This window comes from Mauremys reevesii, linkage group 9 (assembly GCF_016161935.1).
Source record: "Mauremys reevesii isolate NIE-2019 linkage group 9, ASM1616193v1, whole genome shotgun sequence".
Lineage (NCBI taxonomy): Eukaryota > Metazoa > Chordata > Testudines > Geoemydidae > Mauremys > Mauremys reevesii.
In genome coordinates, this window is record NC_052631.1 from 67,669,117 (window position 1) to 67,689,411 (window position 20,295).

The 20,295-nt window shown below is 39.6% G+C and overlaps 1 protein-coding gene across 8 annotated transcripts in view; it reads right to left on the reverse strand.

Annotated features, from left to right (window-relative positions):
• Positions 1-20,295, reverse strand: part of DIAPH2 (diaphanous related formin 2) — an 827,558-nt gene that overhangs the window by 174,312 nt on the left and 632,951 nt on the right. For all 8 annotated transcript variants that reach the window (XM_039487835.1, XM_039487836.1, XM_039487834.1 and 5 more), the window contains one exon: positions 4,732-4,867. In XM_039487835.1, the coding sequence (XP_039343769.1) occupies positions 4,732-4,867 (136 nt within the window). The remainder of the gene's footprint in view (positions 1-4,731; positions 4,868-20,295) is intronic.

A 20,295-nucleotide genomic window follows, 5' to 3' on the forward strand; every position in this document is an offset into this window, starting at 1 on the left:
ATTGCAAAGTTCTGAGTGTTTACAGGTGACTAGCCATTCTTGCCAAATATAAATTATACAAGGACTTATCTAATGCACTGATTTAACTACATATCAATATAGTTAAAGTGGTACAACTCTTTTAGTGTGGATGCAACATACTGGTATAGCAATTTCCACATGAGAAGAGAATAAGGTAGACTATTATAAGGTACCTTTGCATCACTATAACTGCACCCACAGTAGAGTCTGAACCAGTACAAATAGCTGTACTGGTACAAAAACTGTGTGAAGACCAGGATTTAAGTTTGAAAATGTAGTTGACATGTTCATCGCCCAGTGATGGTGGCAACTATCTTTCAGAAAATTCAGATTATTTTGAGCACTATGGCCCAAAAGGCACCCTCTTCTGGAGGGCACAAAGTGTAACGTAAGCAGAACAAAGGGTGGAAATGCTTGTAAAACATTGAAAGGCAAAGCATAGTGGGCTGATGGCATGGTTTTCCTACTTTCCAGAAGCAGGATATTGGGACAGAGCATAGAGGTCTGAGATGATACAGCAGGAGGGAAGAAATTGTATTCTATAGCACACTACCCACAAGACCCTAATATTTCTATACTGGTTCCACTCTATACATACACTGTTCAAAGTGAGGATGTGCAGAGACATAGAACACAGCTTTTAAGGGCTGCCAGGTGGGAAGGTGGACAGCATCATTAAAGTACTGGCAATCTATACTAAAGCCCTGGGATCTACAAAATTTTGCTTGATGATTATCAAGCTCTGTGGGTTTTAAAAGCCTCATCTCAACTAGCGCACAAGACTGACAGCCCCTCCACAAGAAGAAACTGCACAAGTCAGGCCTGGCAGAGTTTTTGAGTTTGATCTAGCCCCTGTTGAAGCCAATGGGAGTATCTCACCAACCTCAGTAGTAGCTGGATCAAGCTCTTTGTGCTTTTTTCCCATTCCAATTTGTTTCAATTACAGGAGAGAACTGGATATATGGGATCAAAATACAAATAATTGTAAACTAGTTGTTGTTCTGTAAAATAGTAAGAGGAATTATTAAAAAAATGTAGTCAAATTCTTCTTACTGTTTTTAAACCTTTAAAACAAATGGATGTTATTTTTATTTTTCAACCTCTTTCATAGACCTCCATAATGGTAGTGCAAATCTGAAATCACATTTCAACTGGTTGACACAGCCAACTATCTGTCTTGTATACTGTTCTTTAGTCAAAATGACAATGCATTAATTTTCCCACCCATGGTTTTATGGCTTTTGTTACATCTACAAGAAAATTTAATTAAATCTCTCCAGTAAGATGACTTCACATATTTATGAACAAGGTCACTGCAACAAAATGTTCTGGAAAACTAGCTAGGAATCTATTTATTCATGTTCAGAAAGTAGGTTGTCCTAGTTTTTTCCTGATTTTTTTACACCATTATTTAAGAATTTCCCTTTCCCCCTAAAAAGAAAAGAAAAGAAAAGAACACTCTTACAGAGGTCATCTAGTCCAGTCCCCTCACGCATGGCAGGGCTAAGTATTGTCTAGACCAGGAATCTCAAACTCAAATCACCATGAGAACCAGATGAGGACTAGTACATTGGCCCAAGGGCCGCATCACTGAAACCTTTTCATACAACGATACAAAAGTATAGTCAAAAATGAAAAAAACAAAGAATAATATAGTATGCTATTAAAACTGTAATGCGAAGAGGGGTTTTAATAAAATATAAACACCTGTAACACCTGTATGTGGTCAGTAACACTGAGGATGATCTACACATGGGGTCGGCAACCTCTGGCACGCGGCAGGAAGCCACGGCCAGCACATCCCCCATCCGCGCCGCTTCCCGCAGCCCCCATTGGCCCGAGACGGCAAACTGCGGCCAGTCGGAGCCGTGATCGGCCGAACCTGCCGATGCAGCAGGTAAACAAACTGGCCCGGCCCACCAGGGTGCTTACCCTGGTGAGCTGCGTGCCAGAGGTTGCTGACCCCTGATCTATACTAACAGCCTATCATCATAGCTGTAATGTTTTTAAAGTAACTCTTCATATAAAATACGTTGCCACTTTTACCAAACATTCTTCCAAACTACTCACAGCAAAGAGTCACACATGCTGAACTTCATACCTCAGACTGCTTGTCTAGTCCATGAGACCCTGCCCCACCTCTTCCCACCCCCTCCCTATTTCAACCCCTTCCCCAAATCCCTGCAACAGCCCTGCCTTTTATCCGCCTCCTCCCCATAGCGCGCCACATCCCTGCTCCTCCCCCCTCCCTCCTGGAAAGTCCTAAGCGCCACCAAACAGCTGTTTGGCGGCAGGAAGTGCTGGGAGGTAGGAGGAGGAGCAGGGACACAGTGCGATTGGGGCGGGGGAGCGGAGCATGGCTGCTGGTGGACTCGGCGCCTATGACGAGCCACAGGAAATAACTCCGCGGGCCGCATGCGGCCCACATGTTTGAGACCCCGATCTAGACCATCCCTGATGGGTGTTTGTCTAACCTGGTCTTAAAAATCTCCAACGCTGGAGATTCCACAACCTCCCTAGGCAATTTATTCCAGTGTTTAACTACCTTGACAGTTAGGAAGTTTTTCCTAATGTCCAACTTAAACAGTATCAAAAGCCTTACTAAAAGTCAAGATATATCACATCTACCACTTTTACCCGCACATACACAAGGCTTGTTATCCTGTCAAAGAAAGCTATTAGGTTGTTTTTACATGATTTGTTTTTGACAAATCCATGCTGACTGTTACTTATTATCTTCTAGGTCTTTGTAAATGGATTGCTTAATTATTTACTCCATTATCTTTCTAGGTACTGAAGTTAAGCTGACTGGTCTGTCCCTGGGGTTGTCCTTATTTCCCTCCCCCTCTTATTTCCCATTTACATTGCAATTAAGTGTGTGATTTCACAGACATATTGCTGGAATTATGATTTCAATGGAATGGCAGCAAAAAGAATCTAGGCTGAGAGGTAGACTGCTTTTTTCTACAAAGCGAGAAGATATGAAATAACTGCAAAAGGGCATACAGAATATTGCTAGACAAGTTAATTATATTAAAAGACTAACAGGGACTTACACAGTGTAGCAAACATGAAGAAAGAACAATATTATGTCGCCAACATTTTCATAAGTCCCAGTAACCAGGAGTTCCTCAATTTTTGGGTGCTCAGTTTGAGACACTTTCAAGTGGCCTCATTTTCAGAAAGCTATGCTGGCCATTTTAAGATGTGTTTCAAGTTGGGCCACCAAACACTGAGGAACCCAAAGTCACTGGTCATATTTGAAAATCTTAGCCATATTTTTTTTTCCAGGCTTGCTATAGTGTGGAAGTCCCTGGTTAAACTCACTAGGAGACATTTTAATCAAACTGTGTTAAAACTATATTGGCAGAGCAGTTTTCATAGAAAATGAAGGCCAGTTACCGTGGGAACTCCATTTTTTAGGATATCTTGGGCCTGATTTCAAAACTGAGGAGCACTCAGAACTCCCTGTGGTTCAATGGGAGCTGTGGGTGCTCAACATTTCCGGAAATGAGGCCAAAGGTCTCTCCAGCTGGACACCCAAAAATAAAGGCTCACAAAATCATTGATCACTTTTAAAAAATTTGTCCTAATATTTCTGAAGTGTAAAGTATCCCTGAAAAAAACTACCTTTCACTACAAATACGGTATATACTTACTTAAAATATAATGTTTTTATTTCAAATACTTCTTCCTAATTGATTGATCTCCAGTCTAATGCTACCTCAATTCATGCTAATTATAAGGTTTATTGTAACATCATTCTGGTACAAAACTTATACATCTTGGCACCTTACATAAGGTTTGTCAAAGAAAAAAAAATCTATTATTTTGCTAGAAGTGAACCTGTCAGATTTGTTCACTAGGTTGAAAAGAGAAGTTGTAGTCACATACTGTGCATTTTTATGTTTTATGATTGAGGAGGATTAGTTCAGTCTCACAACAGCACAAAAATGATCACAGAAGGAGAACAGCTACTGAAGTCTAAAGTAATCTCTTGTTCAATCTAATTCATATTTGTGTCTTCTCCCCTCAGTTATGGGGTCCAAAGGGATGGAAAGTAAAGCCTGCATTCTGCAGTCTTCTGGAACTTTGCAAAAAATAGATATTAGGAGCCAATTGATTCCTCCTTCCTCTCCCTCTGGGGCTCTCTCATAGAATGCCCTCATGAACTACATAATGTCATTCTAGCTAACCAGTAAGCTCAACACATTACTTTTTATCATGCTGAAATGTCACTCTGTATTTAGGCTCGCAGCTGAACCAGATTTTTCAGCTCATAATAGTACTATTGGGAGAACATTCATTTATAATATGGAGCCTCCAAGCTCAAAAAGAAAGACGTTAATTGCCACAATATCTTGATTATAGAGATGTTTACATAATAAAATTAACAACAAAACAAGTAAAACTTTTTCTTGGGAGGAAATCCATATAAAAAGAAATAAATTAACTGCAACAAATGAAAACAAGCCAATAATTTACCACAAAACGCCTTGGAAGAGACATTGCATATTGTGAGTGACAGATGCAGAATAACATGAAAATCAGGTACGCCAAACCAAGGTAGAAAATTGAGGCAAGAAAGTTTACTTGGTTTCTGCACTTTCAACATAGCAATTAAGGACTTTTCATACTAACCTAGAGGAGTTTTAACTAGAATATCTTTTGTTCTGTTTACAAATTCCTCTACTGAAAATGTTGCCTTACCTTTGTTCATATCAATCAGCTGCTTCTTCTTCTGCTGCCGCTCTAGTCTCTCTCGTTCAGCTTTCTCTTTTGCCAGCTTGGCTCTCTTGGTCTTTTCCTCCATTTCTCTTCTCTTGTTGTTTTCCTTCAGTGCCTCCTGCATGAGAAATGTTGAAAATAGGATTTTTCCACTATTTATGCACTGTAAATTGGGGAACTTGTAATTTAATTTAAAAAAAAAATGGCTGTGTGTAGACTTCGCTCGTACTGGGGCTACACTTTTGCTTCCTGAAGAGAGATTCATGTGCTTTTGATAGCACTGAGTAAATAACTTTATTTAGTCAAAACCTCCTGTTTCTTTTTCTATAAGAAAAAAAAATCAGGTACAAATGAAACCAAAACATTACAGCTTGGGGAGGTGGAAAATTAAAGTTTAAGAATTACTGAAGGATGATATTTTGCGCAAGTGAAGCAGATTTCTACCTAGATTAGATACACTTAAAAGTGAGGTTTTGAAATACACAGTGCCTAGTAGACCAGTAATGAAATGAGGTGTTAATCTACTATTTTATCATGTATCCAATAAGGGAAAAGAAAAAAGAGTTAGTACCTAATGATCCCGAACATGTAGCAATCCATACAAACCTTGGAGAGAATGCAACATGAAATACTAATAGGTTTGAGAGAGATAGAGAAGATGATTAGAAATACTAAAATAGTTCTTCACAACTAGAACAGCAGGTAACACGTATGGGGAGATGGAAATGCATGAAATTATTCTATAGCAACTCCCTGGGCTTATGTAGGCAAGATAATGGACATACATCAGACTGTCTCAGACAGAAACCTTGAGGATGGCAAGTGGCAAGCTGGAAGAAAGGCAAGTCCCCAGTGTGAAGGCACTTTAAATACAAATTACTACAGTTCTGTTGGTTTCTACTGCAGTTTAATTTACACTTTCTCAAATGTTCTGGTTGAGATTTTCAAAGCAGTCTAGGTGATTTAGATATACATCCTGTATTGACACTAAGGGAAGCTATCTATCTGAATTTCTTAAATTCTAAAATTTTTAGCCTCTATGTCTGCTCAAATCACGCAAATGACATAACTCAAATCTACAAAGAAGAAGGAGCATATTTCAGGTAAAAAGAGCCCAACATGATTTTTGCCTACCTCTGCACATCTACCCAAATTAAATTATGGGTTCTCCGAATGTTGGCAACTTTGCACCCACTTGTCAGCTGCTCACTCAAAAATCTCAGTGTGTTGTTCCCTGCTGCCCCTTACACATGGAATAACCGGGTCTTTTTAGGCTCAACACCCTTACTTTCTGCACATTAATGACCTCGTGAAGACACATTTTTATTACCAGCTTGGAGCTGGGCTAAATATTTTTGGCGAACAGTTTATCTGCCAGAAATTGCAGTTTTGGTCAATACAAAATTATTTATGAATTTATGTCGAATTTGCTGAATAATTTCAACTGAACCAAAAAATCAAAATGTTTTCAAAATGTTAAATCAAAATAATTGTGGTATTTTGGGCTGGGGGTCACAAAACCTCCTGAGAAGGAGGAGAAGGTTGTGGTGGTGATGAGGTTGGTAGCCTCCTTACAATTTTTATCTCAGTGGCTAGGGCACTCACCTAGAATGTGGGAGCCCCAGGTTCAATTCCCCCCTCCACCTGCTATGGCGAAGAAAATTGAATTTGGGTCTCTCACATTGTAGTAAAGTGCTCTAGGCGCTGGGCTATTCTGGGATAAAATACACAGGGATAAAAAAAGAAAACCCGTGGCAGGCTTGCATTCATTGATTCAGGCTTGCTGGGCTGAAAATAGTGTAGATGTATGGGCTTGGGCTGGAGCCTGAGGTCTGGGACTGTGAAGGGACCCATGACTCTGGCTCCATTCTGAGCCCAGATATTTACACAGCAATTTTCAGCCCTGTAGCCAGAGCCCTGGAAACCCCAGTCAGCTGACCCAGGCCAGCCATGGCCATGTTGTGGGTCTTTTATCCCTGTGTAGATGTACCCTGAAAGAACCCACCCTATATGGCACCCTATTTAGTAGCTAATGACCTGTTTTTCCCCAGAGGTGCTAGGCACCTACAGCTCCCACCGATGTCAAGGGAATTCAAAGTTCAGAGCACCTCTGAAAATTAGACCTTAAGAATGGTATTTACTGCACCAAGTACACCACTAAAAAGCAACAATATTTTGAGAGAAAGAAAAAAAAAGAAGAAAACAATATTTTATCTCTTCTTTTTTTTGGCCAGTTCTCTCTCTGCACATTTGATCACAACTGGCAGACACTTCATTTCATTGCAGCTTCACAAACTGCATTGAAAGCAAATCTCCATAACCTTAAGAAAAAAAAAATGTCACAGATTAACAAACTAGTAGCCCATCAGCCACTGACATACTGTGGTTACACTGAGGAACACTCCATAATGTTTTATAGTAAGAAGGAATAACCTAGAAAGCAATCTGTATCTGAAATTTTGTTTGGCCTGATCCTTCCTTCAGACAAAAGTCCCAATTGAAGTGAAAAGGCGTTCTGTGTGAATGAAGTATCAGGCCCATCATCTGATAAAATACACTGGCTACCCAGAATTGTCTTTGTTGAAAACTGAGCGGACAAGATGAGGGTCACTCATGGTAGACAATGAGCCATCCTGAAGGAACAAGAACCAGCAGCACTGAGATGAAACCAAAACCTATATCAGGATGAGAAAATAGGACATGAGACTAATCAAAGTCAATCCACCTGGCTTCTAATATTTGAAGCCTCTAATATTTTATTTTGTTTCAATACTTTCACTGTTTTGAATGTGTCCATTTGTTATTTCTGGTCCTGGGAACCTGGTCTACTTATTAAGTTATATGCTTTATAAAGCAGCTTCTCCTGATCCTCTCTTAGCTTCAGTTCACTGCCCTCTTGCTTTTGGGCCTGTTATCCTCTCAAATAATTGCGTGGCATCTATCTTAGAATTTTACAATTATTGCTTATTTTTCTTAATCAGTTATTTAGGTGAATATTGTAAACAGAGCTGGGTAAACTATTTAATCTCTTTTTTGACTAAGTTATTATTTGAGATTATTTACCGTAATCAATGTTTTATATGAATATATCATGTGCCCTCCAAATACATGTTACCAACATTGTTTCATGAGTATTTATCATATATAATTAACAATGTGTGCTTACTCACCATTGTATAACTAATTTTACCAGCAGGAGGAGGTCTGAAGCAAGTCACGTGTGGCACGAACATTTACAAGAACACATTTACAATTGTTCTCATGACACTTTTGAGTGTGAATAACTGCACAAATACATATTCATCTGAGTTTTTGGAACATCACCTCCTTCCATTAGTATTCCTGAAAACACAAAATTTACTATACTTGTGTTTATATACGTGAATATGTACTGAGGCCAATATTTTCAAACTGAGGAGACACAAGCTAGTTTTCTAAATCCATATTTAGACATCTAAGGTCAGTGAGAATTGCACACGCTCACAACTTCAGAAAACCAGTTAGCCTATTTAGGTACCTAAATACAGTTTAGGAATGAAATCCTGGCCCACTGAAGTCAATGGTAGAACTCCCACAGACTTTGATGGGGCCAAGATTTCATCAAGCACCTTACTCTAGGACACAAATTTGAAAACTTTGGTAAGAGTGTATTCAGTAACCCCTACATCTCAAATTTGCCATTTTATAAATGAGCAAAAGAAGCACGTTGGTTGAGTTTTTGCTGGTATGGCCATTTGTACCTTTATAATGGTACATTTCCTACTAGGTATGCCTATCGCTATTTGTCCTGCACAGGATAGTCTTTTTTTTTTAATTTACAAAATGGACTTAATATGGAGATCCTCACTGTACCTACACAAGCTGCATTAACTGCTCAACTTCATATTTTTGCCATTAGAAAATATACTTTTATGACATCAAAGCCCACTACCAAAACACTTCATTTTTGCACTGAACAATAACCTTCCTCATGAACCTTTTCATTTCAATTTTTTACACTGTTCCCTTATTTCCAATATGTGTTCCATGTCTTGGTGAATACTTGGCTCCCAAGCTGCCATAAGCTATGAGCTTCTGGTTGGCCATGACCACTACTTTTTCATAGTTTCTTCTAGTTTACTCAACTGACATAACAGATAAATGTATATTATCATTCCTGCTGCTGGCTCTATCTAGAGTCAGCAAAATACAATCCAGAAAAAACACCTACTACTATTACTAGCCACAACATGTGATGTACTTCATCCAGTGCAGTAAATGCCCCAACAACAAGTACGTGGGTGAAACAAGAATTGTTATGCTCTTGAATTAACTCTCTCACTGAAAAATAATACAAGATAAAACCACCCCTATTATCTGTGGGCAAAAATTTTTCAGAAAACTATCACTCCATATCTGTCCTCTCAGTTCTCATGCTCAAAGGAAACATGCACAACATCATCAAAAGATGAGCCTGGGAAATTAAATTACAAAACTCCGCTAGACACCAAAAATCATGGACTTAATTAAGACACTGGACTTACAGCTCATTACAATAATCTGTAACCCACTCAACCTCCTTGTCCTATGACTGTAGAGATGTTAATCATCCATTTCACCTTGAATGGTCTCGCAACATCTGTTAACTCCTTTTCTGTTCCACCTTGCATTTTACTGTGACACTGAGTACCATTCCCAGACCCAAGCAAGAGTTCTGTGTAAGCTTGAAAATGTGTCTCTTTCACTAATAGAAGTTGGTTCAAAAAAAGGTATTACCTCCTTGTCTATCTAGTCTCCTTGGAGCAACACTGCATGCACGCACACGCGCACACACACACACGTCTGTCCATCTTTCTGGCTAAATTTAAACAAATCTTTGCCAGCTATATATAAAACACATGCATTCTGCTTATAATTCATCTGCAGAAAACTGCATGCCAAGAGCTTAACCATAGGCAGGTGAGAAAGGGAGCCCTATAAATTTTTTTTACATTTTTCTGTGTTCATTTTGAAAAAAATTGCCATTGTGAAATTGGCAAAATTGTGTGTTAATGGCATCTTCCCATCTGGCAGAGTAGCTATGCCAGGTGCTGGCCTGAGGAAAGTTAATAAAGGGAAAAATTCCTTCTGGGGACCTCAAACTTCCACTATGTCTAGTAGCTGCCCTTTCTGTAGTTCACTGTTAGAGGGATTCTCCTGTGCCCGAGACTGAGTTAGAATCTTACATACCTCAGCTCAGGAGAAAATGGTATCAGTTTTAGTATAAATAGACTTTGTTTAAAGCAGTAGTTCTCAAAGTGGGGCCGACACTTGTTCAGGGAAAGCCCCTGGCGGGCTGGGCCGGTTTGTTTACCCGCCAGGTCTGCGGGTTCAGCTGATTGTGGCTTCCACTGGCCACGGTTCGCCGTTCCAGGCCAATGGGGGCTGCGGGAAGCGGCAGCCAGCAAATTCCTTGTCCCGCACCACTTCCCGCAGCCCCCATTGGCCTGGAGCGGCGAACCATGGCCAGTGGGAGCTACGGTCGGCCAAATCTGCGGACGCAGCAGGTAAACAAAACGGCCCGGCCGGCCAGGGGCTTTCCCTGAACAAGCGGCGGCCCCAGTTTGAGAACCACTGGTTTAAAGGACAAATCTTTCTCATCTGGCCACCCCATATTTGGGCTTCTGCAAGATATTGGAAGAAGTTCACAGGCTTTGAAAAGTGAAGAGTCAATTTTCACCTGCAAAATTTGTCTTTTAGAGTTCAGTGATAAAAATTGCATGGATATGGCAAAGATTTCTTCCTGGCTGGGACGACAAGGAGATCAGCTAGAGAAGGAAACAATAAAAGGGCCAAAACAGATTTAAAAACTTTAAAATCTTCACACTTTTTCATTTCTCCTTTCTTCTGCTGGCCTTTATTCTGTTTACATTCTCCTTCAGACTACTGCGCTAAAGCTCTTTGCTTATGACACACCATGGTGCAATTTCAGCTTATCATTTTTTTGGGATATTGAACACCAGCCATGCCCTTTTCTGGGCAGATTGTAGGCCAGGTTAACCTAATTACCCAGAAGTGAAACACTGCTTCAATACTGGCAATGTTTTATACTTAGAAACTGCTTTTTAAAAAGAGAAAGTTTGTGTTACTACAATAGAGGTGCACAAGAACTCAAACCATATACTATCAATTGTCAGTTGTACTACACAACTATGCATTGCTCTTAAAACACAAAACACTACATATTAAGTTAATAGTCACGTCACATTTAAATGTTGAAAAACAAAAGAAAATTCAGAATTACAAATAAAAGTCTTGCTGTGGGTACCTGCAGCACATTTGTAACAGCACTCATATAATTATATTTCCCTCTCAAAAGATCTGTAAGTAAATATAAAATCTCACACCAATATACCATATGAATTGTACTTTTATTCAAAGAGAGACATTTTCTGTCTTTAATGAAAAGGTTCAGAATTATTTTGTTCTACAAGGAGGTTTTGTCATCCACTTTTCTTTGTAAAAATGATCACTAATACAAAAGAAAAATAAGGATTACATTTTACAGAGGAAAGTGGTAGGTATAAGAGATGGGCTGAGTGATCATGTTTCATGTGGCAGTTGTCTTCTTTGGGATTATGTTAAAAGCGGATTTGATTAAAGTGCATACAAATCTTTAAATGAAGTTTCCACTTTTTACCCAGGATGCTAGGACAAAGGGGTATAGGTGAAAATCAAAGAAAAAACAACTTTCGAGCAGATGTTAAGAAATGCTTTTTCATGCAGAAAGAATCATGAATGCATACAAAGGTTTACTCTTCAATGTAGTTGGGGCTAAAATATTTGTGTCATTTAGAAAACAATGAGATGCTACCATAGCAGGGACTAAAGGATTGAAAAAGGAAAAAAGCACTTAGAAGGAAAATATCACTTTTTTACATAAAATGCTCATGAAGAATGCTGTACTTATTTCCCCAGGTATATTAATCCTATATCTTTGTTATATCAGAGATTATGAAGAACAGTCTATTTAATGATCAGGATAAATGTGACATTAAAAAAAGATGGAAAACATTTAATTCTCTATGTATTTTTAATTCTCTATAGTCTGGCAAAATATTTGGGGAAGGAAAAGTGCAGATGGGAACAATAATTTCAGATTTCCAGTAAAGTATAAACATTATAAACAAATGATTCTCTTGAATTTAGCTAAAACCTTGATTATGAGCTATTTGGTGGACTAAATATAACGCACAAACACAACCCTAAGTATATTTGTTGATGTAGAGAACCAGACAGCTTTCAGGTTAATATTTTTTTTTTCCTCACCACCGTATTGAATATCAAATGAAAGTTCATTTGAGCTTATTTGTACAAATGACTCTCTCCTGGCAGAGAAATAGATTCATCGAGGAAAATTATATGTTGTTTAGGGAGCTAGTTGAAGCAAAATGTGACTACATGTTCTCCCTTGTGTTTATTAGGATTCACTGAAGTAAGCCTCTTTGGTTCAGCACAGCCAGCTTACTGCTCAGTTTCCTTAAGAACCAAATAAAAAATTAATGCATCGCTTACATGCTGTACATATCTTGAGATTTGACAGACAAACAGATCTTTGCACACTAACACAGTTGTGAATAGCATATAAAGATCAATTATTAAAAAGAAGAACAAAGAAACAGATTGTAGTGTGCAAATCTCCTTGGATATTAAAGATGCAGTTAGTCACAAAGCGGTCATGCACTGATAATGAAGGCTGGCTATGATCCCTAAGGCCTTCCTTTTAATTTGCCTTACAACTGCAAAAAACGCAACCTGAAGTTGTAAGAAAAAAAGTCTCTCTCATTACAGCTCATTTGAATGGTGAACTTTGATTAACTGGAAATTAATCTATAAACTACAGGACTGAAAAGATGTTCTAAGTCCAGCAGGTTGTTCACTTAAGTGTTGCCATACAAAATATGTTCTTTTTCTCATTATATATCTGAGTATTCCATTACCTCTTTGGGGTGAATGACAAATTCAAATAAAATGTTGTCAAAATAACAAAGGAAAGGAACCCTGAAACATGACGAACCACAGTAGTATAAAATATAGCAGGCAAACCTTGTGCTTCCCAGTGCGTGAATATGAAACAATAAGAAGGGTAAAAATAATTATAGCACTCATGTGATTCAATCTTGTGGTTCATGCATCAGAAGCATGTGCCTGATATGGCACTTCTGAGGGATGTCATTAGAGATTATGACTGCTGGCAAACACCGCTACTGTGGTATACTCAGTGGGGAGATGGGCTTTGCTAACAATCCTATCAATACCACAACATAACTGCTGAAGAAGATAATCTAGTAGACCCGTGTTTCCCAAACTTGGGACGCTGCTTGTGTAGGGAAAGCCTCTGACGGGCCGGGCCGGTTTGTTTACCTGCCATGTCCGCAGGTTTGGCCGATCGTGGCTTCCACTGGCCGCAGTTCGCTGCTCCAGGCCAATGGGAGATACTGGAAGCGACGCGGGCCGAAGGACATACTGGCCGCCGCTTCCAGCATCTCCCATTGGCCTGGAGCAGCGAACTGCGGCTGTGGGAGCTGTGATCGGACGAACCTGCAAATGTGGTGGGTAAACAAACTGGCCCGGCCCGCTAGGGGCTTTACCTACACAAGCGGCGTTGCAAGCTTGGGAAACACTGTAGTAGATTAATGCAACAGTGGTCTTCAATGTGTAATGAGATGAGAGTGGATAAAGATCAGAGCTAGTAACAAAAATCCAACCATGCTGTCTGTCCTTTAACTTTGTATAATACATTTATGTGCTGTACATTTGAAAAAACTACCTTTACTAAATAGATTTTAGGAGAACAGATTTTGGACTGCAGCCTTAATTGCTACTTCCACCCAAATATTTTAAATCAAAATCTTGACCTCATAATTGACATTGAAAGCCCTCATACAGATAGTTAATGGAAGATTTGAAATGAGTAGTTACACTTCAACAAAATGTACTCATCATTAAAAGCTCAATATTAGCAAACTAGCTACACAAAGATTGTTAGTTCTTTTCCACTTTAAGTTAAAGATATGTAACCTTCATGCAGTTTTCTAATTAGCCATTAGCTGTTTATGTTCATTTATTTAGTTTATTGTCAAAATACAGTACACAGCCACAATGATCAAGCCAGGTGAATAAAAGTAAAACAAAAAGAAAAATTGGAGAAAAATAAAGGAATACAGAGCCATTCAGGTTGTTGTTTTAAATCTGGCCTATCAATGTAGTCATCAAAAGTAGCTACTCTCTGATGTCAATTAAATGAATTGGTGGCCTTAGTTTAGAGTCTCCTGGACAGAGATCCATAGCATAAAATCTCAGCACAGACTGAAAGTACCATAGCAACTGAACTACTCTCTCATCCCAGAAAGTGGTCCTTCTGGGTCAGGATGGAAGCTCATTGGTAGAGCAGTACACAAAAGCTTTAATTGTTGAATGTCTACTTTGCTTGTGCAGAGAGAACTTAACAGAGATTGCCAGCACTGTATTCATTTAAAACCAAGATAGAATAATACTGTACAATCACTGTCTAGAGTGAGAAGCTCAAGTGCAAAGATTCAGAAACCTTGGCACATCCTGACCTTGATACTGTGCATTAAAAATGACTCCCAGGAAGAAAGTTCTCTGTTAAAAAACCTTCAGGAGAGTTAATGGAGAAAGCGAGAACTGCCAAGAGTTGCAAAGAAGATTGTGCAGGATTGATGTAAGTTAATTAATGCCTATATAAAGCTGCAGAGAGTAAAGGGGAAAGGATGATACAGCAGCCTCCATTCATAAGAGAACTGATAGAAGGTCTGAAGGAACTGGTGTGGAGACGGGCAATGTTCCTTTTTTATAATTTCATTATGATTTTTTTAATGTAGTATAACATTGGCCAGATTAATTTTTCATTGTATTTCAGTTATGATCAGCTGTGTTAAAATCTTTATCATTTTTTAGCTGCATGTTCTTTTAGTAATACATGTACTTAAGTGTAGAAAGGGTCTAGGTACTCAGAAACGCAAGTACGAACACGGGATTGGTCTTTCAATGCACTTATTAATCCAAGTGACTCCTGCTGGAGTCATATTAAGACACAAAGCAATTTTATGATTCTGCACACCATCTTACTACGTGGCTCCACACCAGTGACTAAACATGTACAGTGGTAGAGTAAGCCCAAATAAGCGCTGGATTTAATCTCACCAAATAACTCCCACCTGGCTCCTTGTCCCTACCAATACTAGCTCCTCCACTTGAATCCCTGGGGCAGACCTCATACTAGCTGATAATGGGATCCCATTCAGAAGATCTTTGGATCCAAATTTTATGCTGAATGAGTCCTTATTAGCCGAAGGCTTTGTCAGCAAAAATTTGGAACTTCGTCAGCAAAATTTTTGTTGCTCAGGGGTGTTAAACACCTCCTCGATGACAAAAGTTTTACTTATGAAAAGTGCCGCTATGAACAGCGCTTTGTTGGCAGGAGCAATCTCTTGTCGACAAAGCCGCTGCCGATTGTGCAGGGTGGAAGTTTTTTGCTGTCAGGAGAGCTTTCTCCTGCCAACAAACAGCAGCTACACTGCACGCCTTTTAGCAGCTCAGCTGTGGTGGCACAGCCGTGTCGCTAAAAGCAAGGTAGTATAGACAAAGCCTAAGTCTCAAATTTATGGATCCCGTCTCAACCATCCACTGCACCTGTGGCCTCAGGGCAGTAATCACCACATCCCTGGGATCTCTCTCTAAGAGAAAAGCCACCCATCTTGTGATTATATCCTGAATATGACTTGGATTTGGTCCAGATGATGCTTACATAATAGGAATAATCACTTTTCCCCCCAACTATATTATTAGTTTACTGTCCCTGCACTTCCCTTCCCACAGGTATTATTTCTTTATTTATAAAGAAGTTTTCTGGCTTCCTCCTGATTCCTCTATTTAAGATTACCATTGGGAGATTTTAACATAAATTTTGATAAGCTAGATAAGATTCACTAACAAGGGGATTTAAGGAGCTTACAAACACATGGGAATTTTTGCGGCACACTATTTTCCAACAATAAGAGTAACTTTTCAGATTTAATTTCTTGCATTGGGAAATTTTGGTGAAAAACTTTGTGTTCCTGATTATTCTACTGTTTATTTTTCCATACCTTTCTGCAACCCTTATACAGGCATCTTTCAGACTACTCCATTGAGCTGTTACTTTCTAAGCATTCTGAATATGGATATTTAACCATACCATAATAAGCTAGTGGGCAGATCTCTACATCTCAGTTTGGTCTCAATTTATTTATTCAATTCGTCAGGCATTCAAGACATGTAATAAGACTTCAGCTTGGTCAACTTTGTTTACTAAGGTAAAGGGGTGACTTGAGAACATGTTATAAGTTCCTACATGGGGAACCAAAATGGACTCTTCAATCTAGCAGACACAGGTATGACAAAATGTGGTGGCTCGGTGTTAAAGCACAATAAATCTGACTGGAAATGAGGTTAATTAATCATTGGAACAATTTATCAACGTCTGTGGTAGCCTTTCCATCATTGACAATTTGAAGGTTAAGACTAGATGTTTTTCTAAAATAAATATGCTCCAATGTAAACAAGAATAAATTCATGGAAGTTCTATGGTCTGTATTGTGTAGGAGGTCAGACTAGATGATCACATAGTCCCTTCAGGCTTTATAATCTATGAATCTGTTAGTAGCCGTGGTAGTATTACCATTGCACCTAGGATCACCAGTCATGGATCAGGACTTCATTGTGCTAGACAATGTACAAACACAGACCATATTAATTATTATTATTATTATGGACCCACTGAGAATTGTACCCATTCATATTGGGCCCGGTACAATAACCCAGGAAGAAATGGTCTCTGTGCTGAACAGCTTGCAATTTCATTTGAAGCCATGTATAGCAAGTAAATGCAACAAACTAGAAGGAAGGATGACAAGGTTAACTGAAATGGCATTTGTGCTAAAATATACTGAAAACTACCATGCTGAAAAACATTTTTCTTGTGAAGGAAGTAAAACAAATGCTCAGTTTCCTCCATTTTAAAGTGGACAAGAGACAACTTTATGAAATCTGGGAACACTTGGGATGTGTGTGTGGCTGTCAAGTCATTAACAGTTAATCGTGCTTTACATTTTGCTGGAGCACAAAGAACAGCTTTTGTACCACTGAGTAACCTTAAAGAGCATCCTCCATATGCTGACTGATTGACAATCAATGGTCATTGTTGATACAAAACTACAGCTGAGTTTGTTTTTTTCTTTTACAGGAAACCATCCATCTACACTGCCAATTGATAAACTGCCCATATCTGCTTAAATGTTTACTCACTTTGGACTATAAACTGAGCTTCACGTCTTCACAATCTAATTTAAAGACTTTATCTCTTATTCAAGCACAAGCAGGGATACTTGGGTTCAGGAAAGAAGAGTTATTGTTGAGACACAGACTACCAGACATTATTTGCTCATGTGGAAAAAGAATAAGAAAAAAAGCTTATCTGAAACTTGTGACAGCCAGGCCATTAAATGCCTTTAATCACCTTTTCAAGTTCAGTCCAACTTTTTTTTTTGGTGGACATTCTGTTTTCAAATATTAGTTTTAGACCTGTCAATATCTCCTCCAGGGAGATTTGGATGACCTTGTAAACTGGAGTATTAGTAACAGGATGAAATTCAATAGTGAGAAGTGTAAGGTTATGCATTTAGGGATGACTAACAAGAACTTTAGTTATAAGCTGGGGACGCACCAGTTGGAAGTAACGGAGGAGGAGAAGGACCTAGGAGTCCTGGTTGATCGTAGGATGACTATGAGTAGGCAATGTGATGTGGCCGTTAAAAAAGCTAATGCGGTCTTGGGATGCATTAGGCGAGGTATTTCTAGTAGGGATAAGGAGTCCTGTTATATAAGGCGTTGGTAAGACCTCATTTGGAGTATTGTGTGCAGTTTTGGTCTCCCATGTTTAAGAAGGATGAATTCAAACTGTAACGGGTACAAAGAAGGGCCACTAGAATGATCCGAGGAATGGAAAGCCTGTCGTATGAAAGGAGACTTGAGGAGCTCGGTTTGTTTTCTTTAACCAAAAGAAGGATAAGAGGAGATATGATTGCACTCTTTAAATATATCAGAGGGATAAATACCAGGGAAGGAGAAGAATTATTTCAGCTCAGTGCTAATGTGGACACGAGGACAAATGGATATAAATTGTCAGTCAGGAAATTTAGGCTTGAAATTAGACGAAGGTTTCTAACCATCAGAGGAGTGCAATTCTGGAACAGCCTACCAAAGGAAACAGTGGGGGCGAAGGACCTCCATGACTTTAAGATTAAGCTAGATAAGTTTATGGAGGGGATGGTATGATAGGATAACTGGCTTAGTCAATAGGTCAATAAAGTGCCACACTGGTAATTAGTACAATGGGTCAATGATAGGATATTGTTAGCCTTTTTCCAGAGGGTCTGGCTGGAGAGTCTTGCCCGCATGCTCGGGGTTCAGCTGACCGCCATATTTGGGGTCGGGAAGGAATTTTCCTCCAGGGTAGATTGGCAGTGGCCCTGGAGGTTTTTCGCCTTCCTCCGAAGCATGGGGCAGGGGTCGCTTGCTTAAGGAGTGGGTGGATCGGCTTATGTGGCCTGCATCTTGCAGGAGGTCAGACTAGATGATCATAATGGTCCCTTCTGATCTTGAATTCTATGATTCTATGATTCTATGAATATGTGCTTGTAAATGTATCTGCATAAAAGGCAGAGCCTGCAGATCATAAGCCTTGTGAGTCACCCTCCTTATTTTGGGAGTCCTTCTCTAAATGCCTAGGTAAATAAGATCTAATCCAGTTTTGTGGGGTTTCTGAAGGAATACCTTAAGAGTTAATTTGATTGAAAACAGCCATGACATCTTTGTAAGACTAGAGTTTTGCTTAACTAATTCACTGGAATTCTTTAAGGAACTGCCAAGACAGACAAATTAAAACAAATTGAATTTTAGGTATTTAGAATGCAACCCGCGCAACCTCAAAGGGGTGACTTTGCCTGAAATGATGGGAAAAAAAGGGTTGTGGTTCTTTCCTCCCCTTCCTCAGGGGTTGAGAGGAGGTGGCAGGAAGCAGGGGAAGGCATCAGCTGAGTGCTTGTTGGGCCACTGCAAGCCACTGGTTCCTGTGCCTCCGGGGTAGGTCACAAAAGCCCTGTTCCTCCAGTCTGAGCCCCCTCTCATGCCTGAATTTTCAGCTCCCACCTTTCCATCCATGGGATTAGTACAGGCCGGGATTTTTGTCATCTACTATTGGCATTGGCATTGCGCTAGTGACCTTTTTGAGAACTGGGAAGGAATTTTTCCCTCCGCACCAAAGTTGCCATGAATGGTGGGGTGGGTTTTTTTTTGCCTTTTCCACAGCAGCTCAGGGACCCAGAGAGGTAGGTCAGGAGGTTAGATTCAAACTGCCGTGACTGAGCAGGTGCCAGGTGTCCAATGCAGGTACTTGTTCCACACATCAGCGTCCAGTTCCCTGATAAAGCAGAATTCACAGTAGACTTAGGGAAAGGCATCCCCTAAATAAGCTGGCGGGTGGGGTTGGGGCTCTTAATATTTGACGCAGCGAGGAGACAATCCGCCTTCCTCAACCTCTTAACCTTCATAAGAAGGGAGGATGGAAGAGTCCCAGCAATGGCCTGGGACTAGGTCTGGAGGAGTGGGGAGCTAATGGCAGCTCTCTATCAAGTGGAAACAATTAAGAAAGTAATCATGACCTGCACTGTATGAATTGTTGATGGTAGTTCCCAGATAAGTCTAGTTAATCAAGTGTGGCCTAATTAAACCACATTCTCTGCATCTTCTGTTTCTTCCTGCATGTCCAAGGCAATGTCACAGAGCATTTGATAAGAATTTGGTTGGCTAAAGTAAGGATCCATAGCAGAATGGAGTAAAATGATATCTTACTTAACAACCTGAATTACTATTAAAATTTGTTAAGTGTCCCAGGCTGCACTAAACAGAGCATAAAAGGCAGTGCACTTGGCCAAGGGTACTTACCCTGATCTATGGTTCTGTTATAAACAAAGAATAAAGGAGATTGAATTTACCCTCATTAGAGAAAACACTAAATCAATAGTACTAGAAACTAATGTCTCTTCTGTAAAACATCTGTGTAAAAATGGCACCTTCTTACTCAACAGAACTACTCTCTAATAATTTTAGTCCTGTTTACATAGAATTGCTAACACAGCCATTGTGAGGACAGAGAATCAGTCTAACCCAAGAGAGACTGCAAGCAAAGAAGAGACCAAAAGGGACGAAGGGATGGGAGGGTGGTCCTGAGCATTCTCAGGTAAAGGCTATTTTGCCGCCTCCTTAATTTAGTATTTTCTTCCTTCTTCTATGCAGAAGAATCAGAAAAGGGAAGGCATGGTAAAGGGGACTGACCTGCCTACTCTATGCTTCCAGCAAGAAGAGGAAAAAAAAAAAAGATAAGGAGAAGGAGCTGCAGGCATAGCTTTTGTAATCAGAATAATGGGCAGTTCTCTTTCTAGTTCCTGCATCTCTAGATGGAACCAT